At 42.7% G+C, this 19,622-nt stretch overlaps 1 protein-coding gene across 2 annotated transcripts in view; it reads left to right on the forward strand.

Moving 5' to 3' along the window:
- Window positions 1-18,426, forward strand: part of Anxa2 (annexin A2) — a 46,295-nt gene extending 27,869 nt beyond the window's left edge. For both annotated transcript variants that reach the window (XM_069995273.1, XM_069995272.1), the window contains exons 4-13: window positions 1,372-1,466; window positions 5,029-5,142; window positions 8,673-8,763; window positions 10,289-10,368; window positions 11,856-11,915; window positions 13,701-13,794; window positions 14,603-14,698; window positions 15,154-15,212; window positions 16,385-16,507; window positions 18,070-18,426. In XM_069995273.1, the coding sequence (XP_069851374.1) occupies window positions 1,372-1,466; window positions 5,029-5,142; window positions 8,673-8,763; window positions 10,289-10,368; window positions 11,856-11,915; window positions 13,701-13,794; window positions 14,603-14,698; window positions 15,154-15,212; window positions 16,385-16,507; window positions 18,070-18,129 (872 nt within the window). In that variant the 3' untranslated portion in view covers window positions 18,130-18,426. The remainder of the gene's footprint in view (window positions 1-1,371; window positions 1,467-5,028; window positions 5,143-8,672; window positions 8,764-10,288; window positions 10,369-11,855; window positions 11,916-13,700; window positions 13,795-14,602; window positions 14,699-15,153; window positions 15,213-16,384; window positions 16,508-18,069) is intronic.
- Window positions 18,427-19,622: the final 1,196 nt, after the last annotated feature.

Below are 19,622 nucleotides of genomic sequence, written 5' to 3' on the forward strand. Positions count from 1 at the left end.
TTTGTTGTTTGGTGGTGGTGGCGGTTGTTTTTTTTTTCTTCACACTCCTGATGTTCTTTAAACCAAGCTGTCTGCAGTTTGTGAGTGACCTTGTGAACATAAAGACTCTACTCTCTTACCTCAGAATTACCTATCCAGTTATGACAAAGATTTTTTTCCTTTTATTAACCAGAGTTCTTAATCAGTGGGAGGTGAAGAGAGCCTTTCATATTCAGAACCCTTAAAATCATTCTTTCTTAAGTTAAAATGGCAGGTTAGGAGGATTTCTGATATAAAATTGGAAACTTCCTCATACCAGAAAATATTGCTTATCTTTGTAAATACACATGTTCCAATTAAAATAGGTACTAACATATTTTGGTGGCACTTCAAACCTCCCAATTTAGATTTAATTTAGATTAAAACACTTACTCTTTTTTAATAAAGTTATAAAATTGATTATTAAAATTGCCTATTGAAGATTAAAAGCAGTGGAACGTTTATTTTCCTTCCAAAACGATTTAGTCTTCAATAAGCATGATTGTGTTAATCAATTATGCTATTAAAATACAACTGCCATATTAAAACTGACTCATTTGTCATGACAGTTTGTATAATTATAGAAATTATACCTAGCTGCTTATATAGCTGTAATCCTGCAATAAATATAAATAATTGTCCCTATTAATTCAGCTTGCAGTTACTTTCTATTAAATCCCCAGTTAAGGGGCAATTTGGAGACTTCCATTTAAAATCCCCTAAGTCTTTGTTGTTCCATCTGACTGCCAAAACTCTACAAACACACCTCCTGCTGTTGATTCCAGAAGCCAATTTATGAACAAAATAGTCTTTTAAACACAAATACTGGAAAAAGTCCACCTAGGTTTAAAGTTCAAGGCCCTTGGAGGAGGGGAAATAAGAAAAGAGGATGTGAGAACATGTTGAATAGAATGTTTTGATAAAAAGAAATAGAGGCCAAGACTCCATCTGGACCAATGGCTAAGTATCATTCAGCTAATGGAGAAAGTCAAATAGGAGGATTACAGTGCAAGATCGCCAAAGCATAAAGCAAGACCTTCTCTTAGGAATAACCAACTTTTCTTCCTCTCTTTCTCTCTCTTGCTCTCACACACAAATATACATACACACTCACACACACACAAAGGGGCTGGCAGAATGGCCAGCAAATGTGAAGTCTTGAGTTCAAACCCAAGTACAGCCGACACAACACAACAAGAACTAATCTTGATGCTCTGGCAATTCACTTTGGAAAAGAGTATCTATAAATTTCAGTTTGCAAAACTCTTGTTTAAAAGCTTCTGTCAAACAAACAAACAAACAAACAAGTATCTAGAATATACAGTTAACTACTTGCAACTTGTCTCCCCACAGGCGTGGATGAGGTCACCATCGTGAACATTTTGACAAACCGCAGCAATGAGCAGAGGCAGGACATTGCCTTTGCCTACCACAGAAGGACCAAAAAGGTATGGGTAATTTCAGGCACAAAGGGCTTGACTTGTGACACTTAGCTTTCCTAACACTCTGTTTTTTTCCTTTGGGTGAACTGTGGCTTTTGCCCTCAGCAGCAAGAGCCTTCTGGAAGCCTTGGGTATACAAGCTTTCCCTCTAACTCCTGTGTAACCGTTGCTATTCATACGTGGAAGTTCATATACAAAGACAGCAACCATTATTCCAATACCCTGTGACCCCTACCTAGCATATAAGGAGAGAGAGGAGTTCTAGAAATAGAAAAATAGGAAGGAATAGAGAAGAAGGGTAACAATAATAATCATTGGCACCATTCGTTGAGTTCTTACTTTATGCTAGGCACTGTGCTTAATTTTCTACGTGCAGCAATTAATTTCATTTTTATGACTTTTGGCAGCTCTTGATAAATTTATACCGGCATCAGTGGCTCACACTTGTAACTCTAGCTACTCAGGAGACTGAGATCTTGGAGGATCATGGTTCAAAGCCAGTCCACGCAGAAAAGTTTAGGAGACTCTGTCTGCAATTAACCAGCAAAAAGCAGGATCGCTCGGATGGTGCAGTACTAGCTGTGAGCAAACAAGTGAGAGGGTGAGGCTCTGAGTTGAAGCCTTGGAATGAGGGGAGGAAAGCAGTTTCTAATTTGATCTTAGCACTGTAACCTCCTCTGAAAATCAAACCTACCATCTCCCTCTTATTCTCAAAAAAGAAAAGAAAAACAAAGAACCTGAATTTCTGACGGGTGTGCAGTGAGTGGGCTTAGTTGGTAGTATAGTGCGTTTGGTCTCTCAGGTTATCTTTAACCCAGCATGCTTCTACTATTTAAAGCCTTGGCATTCTTTTTTTTTTTTTCCTTTGCCTGTCCACTAGTGGCTAAAGAACAGCCCACCTATGTTCATTTTTATTTTGTCACAGTGTTAGGAAATTTTATTTTGAAGGATGGGCTGCTTTATTTTTAACTTCTTGCTATTAAAAGGTTTTGATGTCTTCTTGGATGGCGCGGTGAGAGCGTAGGAGCGGCTTCCTGCTGCTCCTGTTTGACTTAAGCTTTCACTTAGAACTACCAGCAGAGATGAGCTGGCAAGACTTTCTGTTCTTGGGGTTCACATAGCCACTGGGGGTCTTGGGAGCTGTAGCTCAAGCCTTATTATGGGTCCCTCCTCCCCCTCCCAATCAGTTGGCAAGGACGGAAGTAGGAAAGCAGCTGACTACTTTCATCCCGTGTGTATTAAAATTCTTCTTCCACTAGATTTCCATTAATCTGCCACGGTGAGGCACAGAGGGGAATGTTTTATTTCTCCAGCTTCCCCCGAGCTAGCACAGCCAAGTAAGAGCAGACAGTCCAACTAGTTTGGTAAGGAAATAATTGCTCATTCAGTTGTCACCGAGTGTGGTCTTAGAACTGTGTGTACACACAAACACAAAGGCCTAGATCTTGATTTCAAATGAGATATATGGAGAACAAAGCTCTCATAGATCCCGTGGGAAGGATGATAGGCCCAGAATCATGGTAGGGGTCAGCAAGAGCAGTTTTTGCTGTGTGTTAGAGACAACTTGTTCTTCTGCTGATACTTTAAAAACATTTTTTGGGGGGTCGTGGAGTTGAACTCTGGGCTTGGGCACTGTCCCTGTGCTCAACAGTTCAAGGCTAGCACTCTACCGCTTGAGCCACAGCGCCACTTGCAGTTTCCTGGTGGTTTACTGGAGATGAGTCTCATGGACTTTCCTTCCTGGGATGGCTTTGAACTGTGATCCTCAGATCTCAGCCTCCTGAGTAGCTAGGATTATAGGTGTGAGCCACCAGCGCCCAGCTGCTGCTAGTTTGTGACCTTGATCAGAGAGAACTGTCATTTATAGAAAGGTTTGGTAAACTTCTGGAGGTAGTTTTTGAAGAAAATCCTAAACATAGAGCCTTATCATTTGAGATGAGTTACCTGCCTAGTACTATAGGGATGTGGACCCAGGCTGCCCCCGGGGTGAACTTGACCTGGGAACATACAACACAAGGGAAGCAGACCAGGTAGGAGACTGCCCTCTGTAGGGAATGGCTGTGTTGGGTCTGCCAACCATATCTGGGATTTTGGTTAAACACTAAAGTCCTGTGCTAGATATTCCGAGAAACAGGAAGTGGAATGCAGACAGAGTTGAGAGTAAAAGTAGAAGTCAGTAGGTGTTTAGATGCCATTTGAGGTTTGAGCAGAGAACTGGGAATGTCAAGGGATAGGCTAAGTCTGGGATCATCTAACCTCAGAGTTCCAAATTGGAAAACCATGTTGGAAAATCTTGCTTTGAAAAAATGTTCTCCCCAGGGCCATGTGTTCTTAGAACTCAGGGAAGCAGGAAAAGTGGGTGGGGAGAAGGTTTGTCATGGTGATTTCTCAGAGCCGTGTCAGTTCTAACCTTCATGACATCTGGGCAGGATCTGACTTTATCCCTGAAGTAGGCTGCAAACCACTTCTCTTAAGAGTTTGCAGTTTCCTTGAGGGCTTAACATTTAGAAAACAGGAGGGAAAGAAAGTAGGGAGCAAACAGGAAAACAGAAAAAAGAAGAAAATCATTACAGGAAGAAGAGTTCAACCATGTGAATTCAAGGCCCATGAATGGTAGGAAGTTGTATCCCAAGTTGGAAGCCACATTGAATTAGGGTTATTTAGCTTATGTTCATGGTGACCTGAAACCCTCTTAAGAAGTACTTTATAAGCTGGACACTGGGGGCTCACACCTGTAACCCTAGCTACTCAGGAAGCTGAGATCTGAGCATCTTGGTTCAAAGCCACCCTAGGCAAGAAAGTCTGGGAGACTCCTATCTCCAGTTAACCACCAGGAAACCAGAAGTGGCGCTGTGGCTCCAAGTGGTAGAGTGCTAGCCTTGAGCAGAAGAGCTCAGGGACAGCATCCCAGGCCCTGAGTTCAAACCCATGACTGACAAAAAGAGAGAGAGAGAGAGAAAAAAAAAAGTAATTTACAGCAAAAGTCAAGAGGAGACCTTTAGTTCCCCATCTTCTCCATTAACCCCATGACAGTTTAGTAAGTCTGAGTAAATATCTCTTCCGTATTAGATCAAGTGGTTTGTATAGGGAAGCCTTATAAACCCATTTCCAGTCATGTTGAGGCCTCTGGTTCCCTGATTCCTTGGAAAGTCCAAGGCCATAGTCCTGATGCAGCTGCACAAATATCTCTTGAGTGATCTCTGCAGGCATTGGAGCTCTCCATGCTAACATGACTCTAGAAAACACCCTATCTTCCACAGGGTCTTATACTGTCCAGTGGGTATCATTATCGGGTCTTCACAGTTAGGATTTCCTGAAGGATTCCATCATGCTTCAATTTCTTTTTAATGACAGGGGGTGAAGGAAAACTCGGTGTGAATTTGGTGAAGTTTCTTTCTGACAGCTGGGTCTTTTGAAAGGAGTGCTGTGGAAAGCACATGTGACCCATGACCCCAGAGTGGCGAGAGGTTTACAACCTGTTTCACTTTGAATTTTGCTAACTGGTTTTAAAGCGAATATTAGTTACCAACCCCATTTTCCATGTGTCTGATTGCCTGTCTTCCTAAAGGAACTTCCGTCCGCGCTGAAGTCTGCTTTATCTGGTCACCTGGAGACAGTGATTCTGGGCTTGTTGAAGACACCTGCTCAGTATGATGCTTCTGAGCTAAAAGCTTCCATGAAGGTAAGCATGTGTGATATGTCATTAACATGCCGTTAATATTTCTGAATTGCAGCTTATTTTAGTGTAATTTAGGTGATTTACAGTTTTTGTTGAATTCTCATTTGGGATTTTTTTTCCTTTTCAAATAAACTGAAGCTGTAAGTTTCAGGATTTGCACCAAAAATATTTCAATTGCTTTTTTTTTTTTAAGATTGAAAAGAAATTTCGTGATACTGAGAAGTCACTCACCAGCTGCGATTACTTGGCACCTGGGCGATTGCAATGCCATTTGGGAAAACTACTTCCCTGATTGCATTTCCTCTGTAAGATAGATATGTTGTGATATGAAGAAGGAAACACTCATCGCTTTTGTTAAGAGAAGCCTGCAAATTCTGCTCATGTTCATGAGTGTTTCTTCCTTTGACCAGCTTCATGTTCTCTCCCATTGTTCCATGTCTGGGTCCAAATCATAACAACATAGGCATTAAAAAGGGACAACAGATTGTGAATGGTGCCTGTATTTTGTTCAAAGTCTTGACTGCGCATACATATCGTCTATGCTTTTCTTGTGCAAAGTCAACTTGAATAATCAAGTTCAGGTTAAATTAATAAGAAGTCTAGGTTGGAACACCCTCTTGTTTTAGGAACCCCCTCTTGAAAATACCAAATGTTATTTAAGTGTAGTAGATATATAAATGCTTGTTAAAGCAAAGCATGGTCCCTCTTCCTAAAGTGGATTTGCCACATTTAAAATAATCTGATGCTGCCCTCTGCTGGCAGAACTGAGTAAAATCTCTGCAGTAGCTGGGAAAGCTGAATTTTCCCTTTAAAAAAAAAAGCTAGGTCTGTACGGTTTTCTGTCATGCTACTACTGTTGTTGATTTTGGTGGGGGGGGGAAAGGGCCCGGTTGTGGGGCCTGAACTCTGGCCTGGGAGCTGTCCCTCAGCTCTTCAGCTCAAGGCTAGCACTCTATCACTTGAGCCACAGCACCACTTCCGGCTTTTTTCTTTTTGCTTATGTGGTGCTGAGGAATTGAACCCAGGGCCTCATGCATGCAAGGCAAGCGCACTAGCCTGAGCCACCTTCCCAGCCCTGTTGTTGTTGATTTTTTTTTAATTCTGAGCAGATTTAATTGTATGCCTTTCTCCAGAGCTGATGTCACAATTTTACTGGTTATCCTTCTCCAGAGAGCACTATATCACATACACAAGGGCAATGCTGGGGCTCTGGACTCTTCGCCTTAGTTGAAGTTGTGTTTGGGTTGTTTCAGGGGATTGGCTTTGAATTTCCTAAGCAGGCCATGCATGTCAACAACTGTTCATGATACTGCTTAATGGAGGTAGCATTCCTGGACACCATATTTTTGGCCCTCTGGAGCCTTGCATGAACCAGTCTCTTCTCGGGTTTTTTCAGACCATCAACTCTTCTAATCAGCTGATCGTACTTTCATCAAGAGTCCATTTAGTCATGATCCATGTGATTTTTCCAGTATCTATTACTAGGCATTACTGACTTGAGACAAACCAGTTTGAGCTCAGTCATGGCTGTAATCTATGTAACTGGACCCAGTGAAAGGTGCTTTAACTATCACAACTTTCACCTTGTGCCAGCTCTTCCATTAGCCCTTCTGAAATCCATGAAGCTTGACATAACAGTAACAGAATTGTGTTTTAAAAAAACATGTGTTTTGACTTCTGGCAATCTAGTGGCAGTATCTGTCATATGGCACAGGAGAAGTTGTCCTTGGGATATTGGGTGATCCATGGAAAACATGGACTATTGCCAAGGTCACCTTCAAATGCAGAGATCAAACCACTGTTAGGATTCTCAGCTATCAACATTGCTATATGGGTGATAGGAGGCAGCAGGCTTTCTATTATTAATGTCCTCCTTGTATTTCTAAGATGTCAGGATGTAGCGTTTCTTCCAATGCATGAGTTACTTTTAGACTGCATTTCTATCACCCTTGAGATTGAAAACTTGCTCCTCCCTAATGCATTCAAAGATGCTCCACAGTCATTTTGTAACATCTATGTGCTGCGTGGATCTTTTGCTAACATGAGAAGAACTCAGGGCTTTGCTGGGACCTCTACACATCATGATAAAACTCTGGAAGAAGAGCCATTGGCTCAGATTAGATTAAGGATAAAATGCAAAATTAACCATTAAGCAGAGGCTTAGCTTGGATTCTACAAGCTACTTTTTCAGGGACATATAAACTCTAATAAGTTTAATTAATGTCTGACATACTTTTCATGTGGATAAGTAAGTTTCTTATTGTATTAACACCTTATAATTGATTTACATTTTAAACAGTTGTAATTCTGCTTAGTTCAAAGTGATATTTCCATATTGGGCTTTCCCATGTATTAGAGAGTCCTGATTATTAAATCTTGACTTTGATCATGAAGCTAGCTTTGAAATACATGTTTCATTGAGTCCTTTCAAGCTATCCAGCATGCTCCAAAGTGTACATATTAAATTTGAATACATCACGCATCAAATTCTTATTCCTTAATAAGGTGTTGGTGTCTAGGTTTATTGAGTACCTCACTGTTTCCTTTTGCTTTCCTAAAGTGCCCGAAGACTGCATAATAATGAAGCAAAAATAGAGGTACAAGAATGAAATTTTAAACATTAACCCAATTTTACATTTCAAAGAAAAGAAGCTAAAATTTTTATCTTAACTGTATTTGGCTATGGTCAGAAGACTTTCTAGTCTACTGATGCTAGCTGTGGCACCATAAATTTTCTATATTCCTTTATCAGATTCATAGAAAAATTGCTTAATGAAGAAATAAAATCAGGGGAAAAGTTTCTTTATAAACCCATCACTTAAAGGTGACCACAAGAATGGGAAGAGGAAACAAGGAGGAGGCAACAATGCTTGATAAGAAATGTACTCATTACCTTGCCCATGTAATTGTAACCCCTCTGTACAGTATTTTCACAATTAAAAAAAAAAAGAAAGAAAATTTTAAAAAAGGTGACCACATTCAATTGCTGTTTTCTCATACACTTAAAAAGATTAAACATAGTTCAACTCAACCACACCACTTACACATTATTTTGTGCTCTATTAAAGCATTAGAAGCTGCACGCTAGTGGTTCCTGGCCTGCAATACTAGCTAATCAGGAAGGCTGAGTTCTGAGGATTGTTATTTAAAGACAACGCAGACCCCGCCAAAAAAAAAGCCCATGAGATTCTTATCTCCAATTAACTGGCAAAGAGCCAGAAGTGGAGCTTTGGCTCAAGTGGTAAAGCACCAGCCCTGAGTGAAAGGCCCTGAGTTCAAGCACCAGTACTGGAGCGCACACAAGTACATGCACATGCATGCACGTGCGCGCACACACACACACACACACACACACACACACAGCAATAGAACAAACACTTATTTGATGCTGAGAAACGGGATAGATTGCTCGGTAGGAATGGGAAGGGAGAAGGTCAATAGCCTCCCATGCACAGTTGCAGTTTACCTAGCAGACATCAGAACAGAAGGGCCACGTTGAGAAAGGTGGCTTATGTCTGTGCTTCTTCTCTCAGGGGCTGGGAACGGATGAGGACTCTCTCATTGAAATCATCTGCTCCAGAACCAACCAGGAGCTTCAGGAAATTAACAGAGTCTACAAGGAAAGTGAGTAGCCCTATTGTCCATTCATCCTCCTCACCCAGAACTTATGACCCCACATGGCTCCTGCCTGGGTCAGTGCTATGGACAGGATGCCTGGTTGGGGATATGCCTTTCTGGTGAGCTGGTGTGGTCCAGGTCCCTTACCTTCATCTCTTTACTGCCTGTGTGTTTGGATGAATCATTACATTCTACTAGAACTTCTGCAAAAGGGTAGGCAGGAAGGAAAGAGAGATGAAATGTTTATTTCAACAAAAATCCCTGAAGGAGAAGGAGAAAGTACAGTACGTAGATTCTGTATATTGGGTGCTGTCCTGAGGTTCCCAACCTGGGGCTTGCAGATAATTGAAGAATACTTGCAAGAGACCCAGGGGCCTATCTGCAGTCAGAAGGAACAGCTAGTGTAATGCAGATACTGTTTTGAACAATGAACCAGAAATCCATTCAAAAATATTGTTGGGCTCTTATTAGATTTTGCCATGGCCGCATCTTCCTTATCTGTGGATAACAAAGTACATTTGTGTGTGTGTGTGTGTGTGTGTGTGTGTGTGTGTGTGTGTGTGTGTGTGTGTGTGTGTGTGTGTGCAAAATATTTTTTTAACTTGAAAAACTGCATTTTTTTATTTGTACACTTAACAAGTTGGGTGCTGGTGGCTCATGTCCATAATCTTAGCTACTCACGAGGCTGAGATCTGATGACCACAGTTCAAAGCCAGCCCAGACGGAAAAGTCCATGAGACCCTTTATCTCCAGTTAATCACCCCAAAGACCTAGAAGTGGAGCTGTGCCTCAAGTGATACAGTCAACAGACAGCGAGGGCCTTCAGTTTAAGGTCTACTATCCACACCATAAAAACAACAACAACAACCAAAAACAAAACAAAACAAGATCTCTTTAAACATAGAGAGTTATATCTCTGGAAACTTGCTAGTACTGTCAAGAAAAGAGGAAAGTGATACCTTCTTTTTTGGGGGGGGCAGTTGAAAAGGAAGTTAGAGAAATAAAAACACAATAAAATGTTTAAAAAGTTAAAGCACATTTCCAAATACAAACTTTACACATACTAAACAAATTCACTGCTAAATAAATATCCAGTTAATAAATTCACACATAATGCCTCCAGCCAGCTCTGAGCTTTTGAAACAGATGTCTTACTATGTAGCCTAAACTCCTGATCCTCCTACTTCACTCAGCCTTCCCAGCGCAGGGATTATAGGCTGCACGCACTCCTAGCTTGACCTCCAATTGTTTGGTGATTGTTTTAAATGAGCATTCCTAGTGAAAAAGGGTTGCAGAACAATACTTTGGATCAAAGTGACCTTGAGGACCTATGATTTGATTTGGATCTGTCTGTCTACTGTTATTGATAATAAATCCAGTCCTGATTTTATGAGTTAGGCAGCCTTCAGCCTTCAGTTTGGGGCTAAGGAGAGTGTCTAACATACTTCCTGTCCTTTGAGCCTTGGTGGATGAGGGCTATTTGGGGTGGTGGTTCCCAAGAAACATCACAGTGGATGTACTGTTTTCCAAGTGTACAAGACGGACCTGGAGAAAGACATTATTTCCGACACTTCTGGAGACTTCCGCAAGCTGATGGTTGCCCTCGCCAAGGTTGGTCTCCCCATTTATTTCTTTGCCCTTGCTTCTTCTCAAGGCAAGTCACATGCTTCATTTTATACCTGGGAACGAATTAACAAAATTCTCTGCACCTGACCAGAAATTCGGTTGCATTTCCGACAGTGCATTTGCAACTGTCAGCTGCAGAGTTGTCATTTTTTGTATAATAGAATTTCTTATCCTGCAAAACCGCATGGACAACTGGACTGTGGGGACGGGAGAGGGGACAGGCAGTCCTCAAGTTCTGGCCTGGATTTTGGTGCCCACCATCACCGCGTGACTTAGGGAAGGTCACTTTGCCGCTATCTGCGGCTGCACAGGATGCTCCTCTTTCTTTCACTTCTCTTCTTAAAAATGACAGCATTTAGCCAGAGACAGGGAGTCCTTTGGAGTGGAAGTCTTTGTGGAGCTGATTGCTAATGTCAGCATAAGAACTTAGATGACAAGCATTTCCTGGAGAATCTGGAGTTCTGGCCTGTGTGCCACTGAATGCCTGCTTGTCAGGGGAGGGAAGAGAATTTTTCTCTAGAACCTACCTGATGGCAAATGACCGATGAGTGTGATATGTCCTAGCTCTGTATCTCCCTCCCTCAGCTACTCCCAGCTCTCCTCTCTAGTGATCCTTTTCTAATCCTTTTCTAATGCCGCTATTTTACTCTCTGACCAACAGCCATCTTGGCTGCACCAACTCCAGGCTCCCAGCTGCCTTTACCCCTGGGCCTCCCTGCCTCCAGCTCTTCACTGGGATGCCCTCCTTCTCCACTGTACTCTGACTGCACATTGCCTCACTCACCTAGAGTGGTCTGTGTTGTGCAGAGTCTCCCCGCCCCCCCTTCTACACTAACCCCCTCATTCAGGGGGTTCGCTGGTTCCCCAGCCCTGTGTTCTCCGTAAGAGTTCTTCCTTCTTCTGCATATGACATCCTTGTCTCCTTGATGATCCTGTTGTTTGACCATTTATCACATTCTCCACTTGGACCTTAAGCACTGAACTGGAAAGGATGAGGAGGGAATTCTGTAAGGTGCTTAGGTAGGCTGGGACACCAAAGATGGGGCTGATGATGGTGAGGTACAGCCCTTCCCCACTTCAGTACTATGACTACTTCAGCACTTCCTGCCCTTGCCTTAAAATGAAGAAAATGATAAGTGAATGTTTGATTCAGGAAATTAAAGAGTAGCTTCTTGGGCTGGGAATGCGGCTTTGTGGTAGAGTGCTTGTGTAGCATGCATAAAGCCCTGGGTTCAATTCCTCAGTGCCACATACACAGAAAGACCAGAAGTGGTGCCTGTGGTCCAGTACTGTGGTAGAGTACTAGCCTTGAGCAAAAGCAGCTCTGGAACAGTGCTCAGGCCCTGAGTTCAAGCCCCAGACTGGCAAAAAAAAAAAAGTAGCTTCCTTGTATCGGGGAGGAAAGATTGTCAGTTTTAAAATATACAAAAGAATAGATTGATGTTCTTAAATCTTTATTTTTCTTGCTATAGGGCAGAAGAGCTGAGGATGGTTCTGTCATTGATTATGAACTGATTGACCAGGATGCCCGGGTAAGTGGCAAGGTTTTGAGCATGAGTTTCTGCTTTCTGGTAAATCTCTGAACAGTTTGTATAATCATCTATTTCTGTGTGACACATTGCCCCCAAACTTAGTGGCACAAACCAACAAATACTTATTGTCTAGCCTAGGGTCAGTGGAAAAAGATAAAATTAGGCTTTGTCTTTGGAACAGAAGATGATCAAAGAACTTGTAGCCAGGTTTTAAACACACAACAGTTTTTGAATAAAAGCTTCCTTTTTCCCTTTCTGGGAATGATATTTATTAGAATTTATTCCCTTATAGTGTTGGTGCTAATGAACAGATTAGTTCCTGGCTCATGTACACTCATTCAGACTTTGCTTTTATGAAAGTACCAGTTCCCAACTACTAAAGATAATAAAGCTGGGTGCCAGTGGCTCACGCCTGTAATCCTAGCTACTCAAGAGGCTGAGATCTGAGGATCATGGTTCAAAGCCAGCCTGGGCAGGAAAGTCCATGAGACTCTTATCTCCAATAAACCACTAGAAAACCAGAAGTGGTGCTGTGGTTCTAGACGTAGAGCTTTTGCCTTGAGCTGAAGAGCTGAGGGACAGTGCCCAAGTCCAGAGTTCAAGCCCCACAACCAACAACAACAACAAAAGATAATAAAATAAAATGAAAAGAAAGGGCATTCCTGTTGGGAGGTGCATTCCAATAGAAAGAGCAGCGAGGAAACTGGAGAAGGTGGTACAGGTGTAGCCAGGAAGGAAGGCTTTCTTGCTCACTGCTGATGTTGAATAGAAGTTTCCCATAATCAGTGAGGACTATTTGTAAAGCTAATTGAGACAGCTGAGAACCATACATCTTATCCAGAGGCTCAATAGTTACCTCAAAGCACATCATGAAACTATAGAAAAGAAAGAATTCAAATTTATAAATTTTAAAATTCAGCCCAGTGCTAGCGGCTCATACCTATAATCCTAGTTACTCAGAAAGCTGAGATCTGAGGATCAAGGTTCAAAGCCAGCCTAGACAGACAAATCCAACAGACTCTTATTTCTGATTAACCAGCAAGAAAAATCTGGAAGTGGAAGTATGGCCCAAGTGGAAGGGCATTAACCTTGTGAGAACCAAGTAACAACATGAGGCCCTAAATTCTGGCACACACACAATAAAATAAGATAAAATGTAATTCAAATCATTCTGCATGATCCTTTTAAGTAAGAGGTAGTAATCAGCATTGGGTTTAACAACTCTCAGCTGATGAAGATTGCTGGCTAAATATTTGCTCTTTCTGTGCATCTTTCTGCCATTCTTTGCATTACTTGCAATCCCTAAGTTTTCCAGAAAATGAAAACGAGATTGGACTGGTTGCTTTTCCTGAGTTTCTAAGAAGCTTGAGTAAGAATGACTGACCTAAGACTGTCTTTAATAACGTATCTGCTATTAAATATGCCAGAAGAGAGAAGGCTAAATTTACTCCAGAACATTTGATTATCCTTCTTTGTAGGATAAAAGCTTTTGGTCCTTCTTCCTATAAAAAGCTCTTAGTCTTTGCTTCCATGTTCAAGGAAGGGCAGTTGTGTGGCTCCAACCTCATGATCAACAACAGTCTTAGACAGTAACTGTCTATGCCTAGGGAAGATGGCTTGTGATGAAAACCTTCACCTAAATGGTCATTTTTGGCCATGTCTGTGGTGTTAATCATCTTTTCCTATTTGGATTTTTGACTATATAGCTTTAGGGAATAGGGAATAGCTGGACATTTCTTCTGCCCTTGCTCCGGACTGTGTGCCTAACTTTTCCTACACTTTCAGGATCTTTATGATGCTGGAGTGAAGAGGAAAGGAACTGATGTTCCCAAGTGGATCAGCATCATGACTGAGAGGAGTGTGTGCCACCTGCAGAAAGGTGGGTGCTTGGCTGAGGAGGGCTTACTGCCTAGGGGCTCTTGGGCAGGCTGGATGGATGTTTGTTGTGATGCTCACTCTCCATTTGATGCTCCTCTAGGTTCCTTCACCATATCTGCTTACCCTCCTTTCTCATTCTGGAGCCTTCTCTTAACTATTTTCCATGAGCCTGGTGCTGGTGGCTCCTAACTAGGTGAGATCTGAGGATCGCAGTTCAGAGTCAGCCTGGGCAGAATGAGACTCTTATCCAACAAACTACTCAGAAACAGCTGGAAGTGGTACTGGAAATGGTGCTGTGGCTCAAAGTGGTAGAGCACTGGCCTTGAACTAAAGAAGCTCAGGGACAGCACCCACGCCCAGAGTTCAAGCCCTAGGACCAACACACACACACACACACACACACACACACACACACACACACAGGCACACACACACGCACACACACACACACTTCATAACTGGTTTGTTAGTTTACTTTCTTTTCCAGTTTCATTTGATCTTGCCATGTATGTTAAGGACTTGGCTGGGTGCTTTGCAGTGTTTCTTGTGGCTTCCAGATGAAATATGTCCCATTTAGAGAAGATATTTGGCCTGGGTAGTACCATTTAGGATGAGCAGATAACCTGATAGCCAGGATATTTGGTATAATGGTGGTTCTGGTCCATCGTGGCAACATCTAGCTCCCTAGGGAGCTATTTAAGATCACCTTCATACTTTTAAAAATAAATAATGATACATAATTATGTGGGTAATCACTGCAGCTTTGACTAGTGGCACTGATTTAAAACATATTTGTTGCATTATCTTAGTATTTGAAAGGTACAAGAGCTACAGCCCATATGACATGTTGGAGAGCATCAAGAAAGAAGTCAAAGGAGACCTGGAAAATGCTTTCCTGAACCTTGGTAAGCAAGTGTGTCCCCCTCATTCCATCCCTTGACAGTGGTGTCAAGGGATGGGACAAGAAGTGGAAGGGTAGCCTCTTACTCCACTGGGGTTTAGGATAGGGGATGCCTTCTACTCTTGATTTAGATAGTTTTGTAACCTTAATTATGTAGCTTTAAGGGCATGCAACCGAAGAAAGGCTTAAGTTGGTAGAACAGTTTCTAGGAAGGAATAAGACAATAAGGGAGTTGTGTTGGGGATACTTGGAAATACATATAGATGTCTACAGTCCCCGGAATCCCCTGGTTGAAAGCCACAGTGCAGATTAGTTCAGAAGACTCCTGATTTCCTTAGTCCTTCGCATTCTGTTGAATCAGGTCCTTATGGTTCATTCCCCTGGGGCCAGAGCATCATCTACCCCTGGTTCAGGAGTAATAGGAACCTGCATCTCTGACCAGTCTCTCTTTCTCCACAGTCCAGTGCATTCAGAACAAGCCCCTGTATTTTGCTGACCGCCTGTATGACTCCATGAAGGTATGAACACCCAGCCAAGAGACCTGGATTTCCACACTAGGCTCCAAACTGAGTTTGTGCCCTAAACTCAAGTGTGTTTGACTAGTAGAGAAATGAAGGAGTGGATCCCAGGGAGTGAATGCAGGAACTCACTAGACAGCTGTGGCTGCGTTAATACACAAATTCATCTTCTCAACTGCATGTTCGGGAATAGGTAGAAAATTTAGTGCCACCAGAGGAAGAAGTGCTAGGTGACAGTAGTGTCTGGTACCCGCTGGGGATTTTCAGTGATTGCTTCCTGTTTGTCCCAGAGTGGAGATAAGCAAAGAAGGACAGATCAGGGAGCATTCTCTATGTAGTGGCCCTCATGTTCCTTGTCTTCCCTTCAAACCTGCTCTACAGCCAGCCTTGTGTGAACCATCTCTTCCCATAAACCCATTCCTATCTACCACACCTCCAACGTGCCTGCCTACACTTTGGCTTCCAGACCCTTGGCACCTCTACCTGAGTTCTTCCCTTGTCCACAGCGACTTTGCCACCTCACATTGGGTTGGCTCTCAAAGTAGACTTGAGTCCTTGCTTTCTGTACCATTCACATTGGCACAAAGCCATGAAATGAAACGTGTCTTCTCTAAGCACTTGGGAGGCAGCCACCTTTTGTAGGTAAACTTATATACTTCTTGAGGCAAGTCTTACAGGAACAGGTGCTCAGTATACATTTATTGAATGTACAGAGCAGGCACACGTGCTGATTAACTTCTGCTGTGTGTGAAACTATAATCATTTTCCCCAATGAATAATTTTATTGCTATATATTCAATCTTTATTTTAAAAAAGTATTTGGAGACAGGGTCTCACTGCTGAGATTATAGGCATACACTGCCATCCCCAATTTGTTGTTTTTTGTTTGGGCACTGTCCCTGAGCTTCTTTTACTCAAGTCTAGCACTCTACCACAGCGCCACTTCTGGCTTTTTCTGTTTATGTGGTACTCAGGAATCGAACCCAGGGCTTCATACATGCTAGGCAAGCACTCTACCACTAAGCCACATTCCCAGCCCCCCAACTTGGTTTTTAATCTCTTAAGAAGGCAGCACCAAGAACCAGTTATGCTCCAGAAAATGTAGTATATGCTTTTTTTAAAAAAAAAATTGATGATATAGCTGAGTAATTTAACTTAATGTTAACTTTCAGGGCAAGGGGACTCGAGATAAGGTTCTGATTAGAATCATGGTCTCCCGCAGTGAAGTGGACATGTTGAAAATTAGGTCTGAATTCAAGAGGAAGTACGGCAAATCTCTGTACTACTACATCCAGGTAAGGCCTGGGGTGCTAGGTTGGCTCTGCCTGGCTGGGCAGAGGGCCTAGATTCCTGGGCAGGTGGGTACTCAGAACAAAAGAATGAAGAAAACCACTACCTTCTGTACTCCTCTGGGAAGAGATGATAGTTACCATATAACATAGCAGAGATCTAAGCACTATTTTTTTTTTTTGGGGGGGGTGGGTCTGGTCATGGGGCCTGAACTTTGGGCCTGGGCGCTGTCCCTCAGCTCTTCAGCTCAAGGCTAGCACTCTACCACTTGAACCACAGCGCCACTTCCAGCTTTTTTCTTTTTGCTTATGTGGTGCTGAGGAATCTAACCCAGGGCTTCATGCATGCAAGGCAAGCGCTCTACCACTGAGCCAACTTCCCAGCCCCCTCTAAGCACTATTGAAATCACTACTAACTAACTGTCCTGGATTTTGGGATGGGGCCAGTATTTTATATTTCTTACAAGTGTTGCTCTGTGATGGTGTTTGGTATTCAAGGATGATGATCCTGCAAGATGAAGTGATATCCTAGACTCTGAAGACCAATTAAATTTTATAGTCTACTTGTTTCTTGAAAAAAATCTTCAGAAAGGCCTGATACTGGGTATTTCCCCAGAAATCCCGTCTCTTCAGTCAACAGTCTCTGGCCACTTTGGTGATGAAACATTGGCATATAAAAGCTGATTATATTGGCAGTAATACCACTATGTATAATTCAGACAGGCTTTTTCCTTCTTTCTCTCTCCTTCCTTGCTTCCTTTCCTTCCTTCCTTTTTCCTTTCCTACCTTCCTTCCTCCTTCCCTCCCTTCCTTCCTTCTTTTGCTTTTCTCTCTCCTTCCTTTTCACCTCCTGTTTCTTTGTCCCTTTCCCCTTCCCCTTCCCCTCTTCCTTCTTTTTCTTCTTTATGCAAGTACTTTACCACTGAGTTCTATCTTCAGCTCTTTTTTACTTTGAGACAGGGTCTCATTCATTTGCCCAGGCTGGCCTTGAAGCTCTCCTTCCTCCTAACCTTAGCTTCCTGAGTAATTGGGAGTACATGTATCACCATGCCTGGCTGAAATTCCTCTTTCTCAAAGTTCCTCTGGGAAGAGATTCTGGTCACCACATAACATAGCATGGTTGTATAAATTTAGGATAAATTTAGAGGCAGTTTTGGTGTAGCCAGGTTGAGAAACCAGTTTGACTCTGAGTCACCAATTCCTCCCCTCACCAGTTTAAGAATCCATGAAAGAGTAAAATGAGTAGAGATATACTCCGTCCTCTGTGGAAGGGTGAGGAGTGGCAGGGTAGCAAAGTGCAATACTGCTCTGCAGAAAGGGAAAAGGTATCTTGAAAGTCTCCCAAGCACCTTCTCCTACCACATTTCCAGAGGGCCTGCAGGGATGCACCGTGAGTGTGGGCTTCTACTGGTGTGTGTGTGTGTGTGTGTGTGTGTGCGTGTGTGCGTGCGTGCGTGTGTGTGTGTGTGTGTGTGTGTGTGTGCTTAGTAGTAAGCTGAGACTCCTCCGAGTGGAGTTTGGTCTGTTTCCTAATTCTATATTTCTCTTTTCTCCATGGCTATTTACAGCAAGACACTAAGGGTGACTACCAGAAGGCGCTGTTGTACCTGTGTGGTGGAGATGACTGAGTTACTACGTGGCTGGAGCATCCTGACCCCAAGCTGCCTGTGCACGCACCTAATATTTTAGAGAATCAGCTTGCAACTAACAGACCCCAGAGCCCCTCCCTGTGAAGTCCTTGTTAGCATTGCCTCTCCCTACTATTTTAGCTGCCTTAAAAGCAATGCCTGGCTTTCCCTTCAATCTCTCCTTTAAGCCAAAGAAATGAACATTCCAAAGAGTTGGAAGTGAAGTCTATGATGTGAAACACTTTGCCTCCCACGTATTGTGTCATAAATAAACTGAGTTTTTACTTTAGAAACAAATACTCTGGTAATCTTGCTTGTTTAACATTCTGTGGTTTAAAAATTATACATGCTAGCCAGGCTCCAGTGGTTCATTCCTGTAATCCTAGCTACTCAGGAGGCTGAGATCTGAGGATCATGGTTTGAAACCAGTCTGGGCAGGAAAGGCTGTGAGACTCTTATCTCTAATAAACTACTCAGAAAAATCTGGAAGTGATGTTGTGGCTCAAGTGGTACAGTGCTAGCCTTGAGCAAAAAGAAGCTCAAGGACAGCACTCAGGCACAGAGTTCAAGCCCCAGGGCTGGCAAAAAAACAAAAACAAAACCAAAAAGCCCAAACCCAAAACAAAACTAAACAAAAACCATGGTGTGGATTGTGTTTAAGCTAGAACTGAGGTGTCCTACATAGTAGCCACTATCAGATGTTATTAAATGGATTTAAATTACGCCAAGCTTGAACTCGAGATTCAGTTCTTGTCCTGGATGTATAGCTTGGTGGTAGAGCACTTGCCTGGCATGCATAAGGCCCTGGGTTCTATCTCCAGCACCCCCCCACCCCAGCCCCACACACAGAGGCATTCAGTTCTCCAGTCATACTGTCCATATTTCCACATGTGGTGAGTAGCTAGTTAGTGCCTTGGACAGTACAGGGGCAGAACATTTCCACAGTAATAGAATGTTCTTTTGAGCAGCATTACATGGCCAAGGGATGTGAGTACCCCAGGAGGGAAATCTCAGAGCACCTCTTGTGCTCATCTTTCTGCTGACAAATTAGGTGAAAACAAGCATCTGTGGTGGCCAAAAACTGGGGGCAGGGATGTTGTCATATGGCCAATTCTGTGTATCACATATTGCATATACAGCCAAGCACCAGGGGCTCACACCTATAATCCTATCTACTCAGGAGGCTTAGATCTGAGGGTTGCAGTTTGAAGCTAACCCAGGCCAGAAAGTCTGTGATACTCATCTCCAATTAAACTACCAAAAAGCCAGAAGTGGAGCTAGGGCTCAAGTGGTAGAAAGCTAGCTTTAAGCAAAAAGAAACTCAAGAACAGTGCCCATGCCCTGAGTTCAAGCACTAGAACTGGCACACACACAAAAAAATTGTATATACGATAGACCCAAGGGTATCTATAGGATTATGGTTGAAGAGACTGCCACTGAAGGAAATCTGCAAATGCTTAATATTTATAGAGTTCAGTGCTGTAACTGGGGAT

The sequence above is a fragment of the Dipodomys merriami genome, unplaced genomic scaffold, assembly GCF_024711535.1.
Source record: "Dipodomys merriami isolate MVZ:Mamm:240054 unplaced genomic scaffold, mDipMer1.0.p SCAF_48, whole genome shotgun sequence".
NCBI classification, from domain to species: domain Eukaryota; kingdom Metazoa; phylum Chordata; class Mammalia; order Rodentia; family Heteromyidae; genus Dipodomys; species Dipodomys merriami.